General features: G+C 35.2%; 1 protein-coding gene across 1 annotated transcript; it reads left to right on the top strand.

Annotated features, from left to right (window-relative positions):
- Positions 1-5,106: 5,106 nt before the first annotated feature.
- LOC120326122 (protoporphyrinogen oxidase-like) lies at positions 5,107-8,445 on the top strand. Its single transcript, XM_039392355.2, has one exon. The coding sequence runs from the start codon at positions 6,616-6,618 to the stop codon at positions 8,140-8,142; it is 1,527 nt and encodes a 508-aa protein (XP_039248289.2). The 5' UTR covers positions 5,107-6,615; the 3' UTR covers positions 8,143-8,445.
- Positions 8,446-9,395: the final 950 nt, after the last annotated feature.

The following is a 9,395-nucleotide window of genomic DNA, read 5'->3' as shown; positions in this document are numbered from 1 at the left end:
ATGTCGTCACTGCGCATCCGTCAATAATTCTGATGAAATTGTCCTAATTGCATTGCTGCATATTGGTCACAAATCAGTATATATAGGCTATTCGTCCAGAATTCTTTGTAATGTTACTTCATTGAATACTTGTATTGGTGTTTCAAATTTTACGAAACGGCCCACATAACTTGATATTCCTGCGATATTGGCGCACATTATACTCATTTAAACATTGAGGCAGTATCATAGCTACTGCAAATGAATGAATAGAAATACTATACCAAAATATACCCCTCAATGTCGACGTGATGTGTATGTACTCGCGTGGTCGTCAGAAAACCGCAAGTGTCATGTCCAGGCCCCGTGATACCAAATATTCGATAGTAAACAGCTATTCTAATATTCGACTTGATATTCGAATAATTTGTCAGCCCTACTCAGTAACCAGAAAGCAATAATTCAATTGATTAATTTTATCTTAATGAACTTGTCTTTTATGTATTATGTAAATTACCTACACCGAAATCAGGACTTAGCTGGTATTAATGTTATTAATGGTACAAACGTTTGTGGCCCGCAACGAATTTTGTCACATGAAAGTGGCCCGCGAGACGAAAAAGGTTGGGCAGGCCTGATGTATGGTGGCCCATCGTTGTCACGCGTAAAATTGAAAATAAAAAATAAAATAAAAAACCGAAAATAAAAAAATTGTTGTAAAAAAACATAAAAATAATTTAAAAAAAAAATTAAAATTAAAAAAAAATAAATAAATAAAAATGAAAAATAAAAACAAAAAAAAAAAAATTAAAAACAAAAAAAAATTAAAAAAAAAAAAATTGAATAGAAAGAAAATAAAAAGGTTGACAACGATGGTCCGCCTCGTGGCCCATCGTTGTCACGCGTTTTTATTTTTATAAAATTTGCTTCTGCTTGGGACCAACGTTGTCAGGCATAATCCTACGCGCACAAATGTGTTCCCTGGGTTTCAAACTCACTACTGATTTTCTTGAGCAATATTCAATATGAAAATGTTCTATAAATTCTCCATGCTACAAGTTCAACAAGAAGTAATATATTTATAATAATGATAAGAGAATATAGAATTGAATACGAAAATTCGTTTTTACGTGTATAAGGTAATTTAATTGGAGAATGCTGCTTAACTACTCAGTTGTCTGGACACTCGCGATGCCGGTACCGTACCGTCTTACCAAATACCGGTAGTCGGTTATAGTCGCTTTGCGTCTGACCGTACCGGTAGCCATACAATCACTCATGAAAGAATGGGAGATACGGATAGTCTCGTAGAATATAGACTACTGAAACACTCTCTGCGCCTGCCCCATACCGTACAGCCGTAACGTACCGATCCAGACAAATCGCCTGTGCTCAACCATTTATTTCAATCCATACCTCGATCCTAGTAGAATATAGTGAGTCGAGGTATGGATTGAAATAAATGGTTGAGCACGGGCGATTTATCATTTGTCTGGATCGGTACGTTACGGCTGTACGGTATGGGGCAGGCGCAGAGAGTGTTTCAGTAGACTATATTCTACGAGACTATCCGTATCTCCTATTCTTTCACGAGTGATTGCATGGGTACCGGTACTGTCAGACGGTACCGTACCGGCATCGCACGAGTGTCTGAGCAGTTAAGCAGCATTTTCCAATTAAATTACCTTCTACACGTAAAAACAAATTTTCGTATCCAATTCTATATTCTCTTATCGTTATTATAAATATATTGCTTGTGGTTGAACTTGTAGCAGGGAGAATTTATAGAACATTTTCATGTTGAATTTATTGGATATTGCTCATGAAAATCAGTAGTGAGTTAGAAACCCAGGAAACACATTTGTGCGTGTAGGATTAAGCCTGACAACGTTGGTCCCAAGCAGCATCAAATTTTCCAAAAATAAAAACGCGTGACAACGATGGGCCACGAGGCGGACCATCGTTGTCAACCTTTTTATTTTCTTTTTATCCAATTTTTTTTTCAATTTTTTTTTTTTTTTTAATTTTTTTTTTTTTAATTTTAATTTTTTTTTTAAATTTTTTTTTTTCGTTTTATTTTTCAATTTATTTTTTAATTTCAATTTTTTTTTTATTTCTTTTTTTCAATTATTTTTATGTTTTTTCACAACTATTTTTTTATTTACGCTTTTTCATTTTATTTTTTCATTTTTTTTTTAAATTTTACACGTGACAACGATGGGCCACCATACTGATGTAAACGAACTCAAAAATTTCGCACTTTATGGCGCTTCCCGAAATCGCGACGACTGCGGTACAATTTCGTGCCCATATATCCAGCATTGCTCTCTTGTTTTTAAGGTGAATTTATAACTATTGTGTATATGGGCTTATGAAATCAATACTCGATATGTACTAGCAATTATTATTACCAGATCATTGAGCCGTTCATCGAATTTTCTCACACACGGGATAAAAACGAAATTCCTATTCTGTACAAGAATCGTCTCGTACTAACTTTAATACATACTTGCATACTACCCTCACACATAATGATCAATAGATTGAATTATTGGACACGTAGTGGACATAACGATCGTTTCAAAATTTTGTTGTTATTGTTATTATTTATCTCCGTCAACGTTTTGAAGAAATCGCTTCTCTCTTCAAATACTGGACCAATTGCTTTAAAATTTTCAGTGGTTAAAGATAACAATTTTTTCCAGAAGTCTATTACTTTATTTTTCGCTATGACGTCATCAAAATTATGTGACTCTACGTGTCCATATATATGAGCATAGCTCTCTTGTTTTTTGTTGATTCGTATGTATCAGTGTTGAATTTGTTGAGGGGTTGAATTTGTTTGTAATACTAAATCTCTCTCTCCATCAAAATGAAATTCTTTCTGAACTCTTTTAAAGGTATTGGAAAAAATTGGCAAAAGCATTATAAACGTTTTTCGGTAATTTATATGTATGCGAATACCTGATCTCGAGCATCCATTTCGTAAAATCGATGTCCGGAAATCACCTCCGCCATGATATTAGTGCTGCATGTGTAATGTTCTTGCAGAAAAGACGAAACAGCAAGCTTCTCATTTATGCAGACATTAATTAAATATCTATGATCTACAGCAGGGCTTCGTAAACTAGGGGCCGCGGCCCTCGAAGGGGCCGCGAAACGAATTTTGGGGGCCGCAAAGAGAACACCAAATTTACACAATTCAGACTCTTGATTCGAAATACAATTATTGAAAATAGTGTAACAACAAAAATTTCACGATTACGAGCGAATACATACATCATCATACCGTGTTTCCCCGAAAATAAGACGGTGTCTTCGATTTTCTTTAAAAATAACACTACGGCTTATTTGTGGGTGCTTTTGAGAATAACGAGATTTTTTATGCCAAATATGAATACCGATTTCCATTTACTTATAAATAGCACGCTTTCATTAAAAAAAACTGCTACATAAAGATTATCAACCATTTAAAAAGTAGCAAAAATTTATTGCTATGGACTAAGACTTATTGGTGGTTCTCGAACATTGCATTTTGACGCCCTCCAAAAATATGCTCAAGTTGCGGCTCCCCGTGAAAATACGTATTCATACCTTTCAATAAAAGACCTTTTTTGCAATAAGTTTAATATAAACGAACAAACAAAACTCACCGACAGTCAGTGAAATCACATTTAATGGGCCCTGGTAGAAAAGCCTGCTTTATATAAATACGAAATCGCGAAGGGGATGGGAGTGCGCAACGCTTTTTGAACCAAGGAAAAATAACCTTTATCTACAGAAACCCGAATTTTCAGAATTAAGCTTTATAATCTTTATCAAAACTTTATTAACTTTAAACTTTATTATTTAATCTTACTTTTTTCAGTAAAAGTAGAAGATATGGGTTGTTTGAAAGGTTCACGAATCACAAAATTTTGCGACGTCCTAGCGAAATTAAAACGACGCGCTATGTGAACCACGGGACTAGGTAAAAAAAAATTCGCCTAAGTCTCTTTTTAGGCCTTTTTTTAGAATTCAGGCTTGGTCTAATTTTCGGGGAAACGCGGTTGAATCATCGCGCTTGCATAACAATGAATATTCTATTCGTAAGATTTGCTAAGTGCGCCTCGAAAATTAGGATATTTGTGTTAAATATTAACTAATATATTATTGCATATTTCACATATTTTATTTATTCTGAATGTATTATTTTTCCTCATCATTGCAAATGATGTGTTTATGATTCAAATTCATTATACCATTCTATGTTGTTCACTTTCTGTTACGTACGGTCTATTGTTGCGTAACAGAAGAGCTGAAATTTCGTAGGCTGCAGTTTATTCATTTGCTGAACCGAGATTATCGAACATGAGTGATTTTTTAGCATTTTAAAGAAAACCAGGCAGGGATAGGAAACAAAAGTTAACCTTTTGCCTTTATTCATTAGGCCTACATGTTTATAAACCCCAAAAGGCATAAAGTACACATTAACGATGACAAAATTGTGTTTTATTTCGAGGCAGCGTATTTTTCGTGTAGCTGCGCCGCGAGTTTTGCCCCTGATAATTTGGCGTCGCACAAACCGCTGCCTTATGCTAAATTTGATCAATAAGAGTGCGTAACAATTCCGGATAAGAACCATGCCGTCGGTGGCCTGTGGCCAGACATCGTAATTCATCATTTAGGTCTGCGTAAACTAACATTGAGCCACGGCTGGACTTGCTATGCAGCAAAAAGCATTCGCACCCATTACACTGAATATTTGAGTAATGTTAATCTGAGTAAATATGTGCTTGTTTTTGTTATTGAGTAGGCCTAATAAAAGTTGAAAATTAGCTGTGTCAATAAAATATTAAAAATGCATATTACAGTACTGTTTAGCATTATTAACGTGAACAAGGGCCGCGGAAAATTTTAATATATTAAAAGGGGCCGCGAGCTCAAAAGTTTGGGAAGCCCTGATCTACAGTATTTTTTTCGTGATAAAAATATTATTTTCGGCTCACTCATTCGAAAAGGTTTCCCATCGCACAATGAGCATGTATATATGCTCATTGCATGGCAGTAATAGTGCACAACACCACCTACCGGGTATGGGTACAAGCAATACATTCTCCACTTTAATTTTTAAAAACTTCCGATATCTATTTGCTTTGGCGGTGCTGCACGTTATTAATTAATAATAACCTTCCATGAAATTATGGAGATACTCGGAAATAAAACACCCGATGTTGCTCTTCCTTAAAAGCGGACAAAACTAGTATTTTGTAGAAGAAATGTTGAAAGATCTAGATGAAATAAGCCCTCTGAAAAAGAATTGAACTGAAATAACTTTATGCAGAATGCGGTACGGTATGCGGGTATGCCAGATAATTGGTAAAATTTAGTCTATTTGTTTGTCGCATTTGGTATTTTTTGTTTTTCTCATAGTTAAAGTAATAATCAAACGAATTATGCAAACAGTAACTGTACCTTACTCTTAGCACTGAAACATATCAGAACTTGGGAAAATGGAAGCTTGTGTGAAATGGAGTTTGTTTAATATTTAGTTATCTTGTGCATTATTTTTTAATTTTATCTTGTATTCACTCATTGAGTGAACCCTAAGGTTATGGAGAAAGTAGGCAAATGGCGTTTCTTATGGCATGTATGATAATTTGAAATGCAAATTGAAAAACCTAGCTAACAATATGTTTAGGCCACATGGGGTCTAGTATGGTTTAGTACCACAAGTAGGCTACTACAACATCACCACTTTACGTCAACGAGCGTTTTTATTCCATATTTTTGTAGGAAAAGCACTGTCAGACTGTTGTGATACACATACCAGCATACCAAAGCCATGCATTCCATCTTATCAAAGGGTATTTATTGAAGTGTATTTATTAATTGGGACCCACCGATGCCCCGGGTGTTTATGTTACACTAGTTTGACGCCCGAACGATACCAGTTTGTGTCTTTTGTCTTTTTAATTTGAATAATGTTTGTGTGTTGAATGTGGGTAAACTGGCGTATGTATATTTACATGTATTAAACCTTTATAAAGGTTTTGCCAGTTCCCCCCCGATTTTCCCAATCTGTGTTTATTGATTGTGTTTTGTGTATGATTTTTTTTTGCATTTGCATGAGATCGCTGCGACGAGGAAATGAGAGAAATAGCTCAACTTCGGGTAATCATCTGTGCTATTTGGTCGACCATCTGTATACTTCGGAGGGCCTTATTATGCCACTGTGACGTCGTAGTGACGTAAGTTTTGGCGTAGTCCGGTGGGAGTTAGGAATGTCATGTGTAAAGTTGTTGAGCGAGGCCAACTAGAAGTGCATGTGGTACTAAAGTATACCAGACCCTAGTGATGTTGGTGCGGCAGGGTAAAAATATCAAGTTTAAATGCTATGACAGCATGTCCTCACCCATCTGCCCTGGGTAAGACTTAAATAAATTGAGAAACCTGGAACGTCTAGGAAATGTCCAACTAGGAAATAATAATTCTTTCCAAAATAATAAAGTTAATCAAAACATTGCAGAAGCTGCTTGTACTCTTGCCCAAAGTGAAAAGCGTTTTATAAAAAGAGAAAAATTTGTATTTGTTAGTTTTATAGATATCTATAAAATTCAAATATAATACATTATTCTGTAATTATACCGTTAACATATGGCCAGTCGTATAGTTGTCTTAGGAGGAGGTGTCAGTGGTTTGTCATCTGCCTATTATCTGGCACGAGGTTTGCTCAGAAGAAATGTTAAATATGATATAACGTTGGTTGAAAAAGACAAACTCGGAGGGTGGATGCAAACTGAAAATTTTGGCGAGGATGGCCCTGTATTCGAGTTGGGGCCACGAAGTTTACGGACAGCGGGTTTTGTTGGCATGCATTCATTAATATTGGCTTCTGAACTTGGATTGGAAGATGACATGATTGCCGTTGGAGCTAATGAGTCAGCAAATATAAATCGATTTCTTTACGTTGACAAATCTTTACACAAACTACTAAATAGTCTGAAATCAATGTTTAATGCTTCACCTCCGCTGACTAAGTCATTATTAATGACATTTATCAAAGGAATGGCTTTTCGTTCGACTCCTGAAGATGCAGAGACAATTTATGACGTCTTGTTATCACGTTTTGGTGAAGAAGTTACAAAATATCATGCAGATGCATTTGTACGTGGAATATTTGCATCTGATATTAAAGAACTTAGCATGAAAGCTGCTTTTCCTATATTATGGGAGAAACTAAAACCGAAAAATAGCAAAATGCCTCGGAAACCAAAACTGCCTGAATTAGTTATAAACAATCAAGAAATTTTGCAATATCCTATAACTGGTAAAATACGAAAAGAACAATGGACGCAGTGGAGTTTGGATGGCGGTCTCGCTAATTTGATAAATGCACTTGAAAAGAATTGCCAAGAAAAAGATGTAAATATAATGAAAAATACTGAAGCTAAGGAATTAATTATGCAAGAAAATGGAAAATTTACAGTGAAAATTGAATCAAAGGAGACGGAATCGCAGGAAAAAGTAGAAGAAACATTGACTGATATTGATCAAGTTATATCAGCATTGCCTGCACACGAACTTAGCAAAGTGCTGAGGAAAAGCAATGGTAATAGTATATCCGAAGATCAAGAAATTTTGCAAAACATTGGAACACAATTGGAAGAAATTAAATCCGTTGACGTCGGCGTTGTTAATTTAGAATTTAATGATGATCCAGAAGATCTATTACCAGATTTGGGATTCGGACATCTTGTACCTTCTTGTGAGGAATCAAAAATTTTAGGAATTGTTTACGATTCCTGTGTGTTTCCTCGACATGATCGAAAAGGAGCAAGGACTACACGTTTAACATGCATGATGGGGGGCTCATGGTTTAATGAGTTATTCGGTGATGCGGAACATGTCAAAGTTCATGACTTAGAACAAGCTGCATTAGAAAGTGTAGCCGAACAACTTGGAATTACTGCGGACCCTAGGAACATAGTTTCAAAGTTATGTAGGAATTGTATTCCAACATATCGTGTTTCACACACGGATTTAGTTGAATCAATGGAAGACACTTTGAAAGAAAACGAAATTCCTCTTCATTTAGGAGGTGCTTCGTATTGGGGGGTTAGCGTTAATGACTGCATTTATAATAGTCGATATATTGCCGACAAAATTGTCGATGAGTGTTAATTACTTTTTATGAAGGGGGAGGAAAGTATATAGTGTGCCATTTGTTTTACTTACAATGAATATGCGATAGATCAATGTAACGCTTTGTTTGATGGATTTAGATCTGAAATTCTTTTACTTCTCGATTGGTCATACAATTATTGGTAATTTTTTTATTTCTTTCCTATTTTTTGTTTTTATCTGTTTTAGTATAATGACAAAAAACATATTAGGTGTTGAATCTCTGACAGACTATCCTCTTAATAGGCCTACTTGTTGATACATATGTTATTTCATCTAATTTTGAACTTTATTTTGGCCAGAGTGAATTTACAACATGATTAAGAGTCGTTTAAAAAATAAGTCAATTAAATTGAACGAGAGCAAAAAAGAAAAGAAATCTAAAACTCGTGGAAGACCCGTAAAAATAGTTACTGGTTATACACATTTGGGCGAATTACCTGATGTTGACGAAGATGGATTCCATATTGTCAGATTGTCCAAGGATAGATTAAGAATTCGACAACGAAGTGTTGATCGAGCTATGAGCATTATGAAGGGATTTGGAGATATGAGAAAAAATGGTGTGATGCTTGATTTGTTTATAAAAGTCGGAGATCAATCTTTTGGATTGCATCGTACTATCGCTGCAGCTTGTTCTGATTATTTTCAAGACATTATAGAACGAATGCGGGATACCAAAGAAAAAACTTTTGAGATGACTGATGTAGATCCTAAATCTGTTAAATTGTGCATTGATTTTATGTATACTGGGCAATTATCTTTAGAAAAAGAAGGTCTCAAGGGTGTTTTGAAAGTCGCGACAATCATGAAATTAACAAATCTAGTTCACTCTTGTTTTTCACACATATCTCGTCTTGCTGAAAAGCCTAACGATTGTGTTGAAATGGCACAACTGTTGCAATTGTTTCCAGATAAAGATACAGAAGATACCGTTAAAGAACATTTCAGGAATAATTTTGAGGATGTTTCTAAAACTAGGTATTTTTGCAACTTGTCTTGTGACGCTGTCGTTGATCTGTTGAATCATTATAGCGCAGATGATGATAATTCTCTTCAAGGAATATTAGAATGGATCAGGTATAAGAAAGACGAAAGATCCTGTTATCTTGAAAAATTAGTAGATGTGATGCATTTTAAAAAATTTCCAAGCGATCAAGTCTTAACTTTAATTATTCGAGAACCTGCAATAAATTCTTTCGAGCCAAGTTTGAAGAAGCTTGTCGGTCGTATATTTTCTGATATCCCGCAAC

Source organism: Styela clava, chromosome 4 (assembly GCF_964204865.1).
Source record: "Styela clava chromosome 4, kaStyClav1.hap1.2, whole genome shotgun sequence".
Taxonomy (NCBI): Eukaryota; Metazoa; Chordata; class Ascidiacea; order Stolidobranchia; family Styelidae; genus Styela; species Styela clava.
The sequence above is the reverse complement of the archived record's forward strand: the minus strand, read 5'-3'. Positions and strand labels throughout refer to the sequence as shown.

What these genes read in the sequence shown, in the direction of transcription:
- LOC120326122 (XM_039392355.2), top strand. Translation starts at nt 6,616, where the DNA reads ATGGCCAGTCGTATAGTTGTCTTAGGAGGAGGTGTCAGTGGTTTGTCA.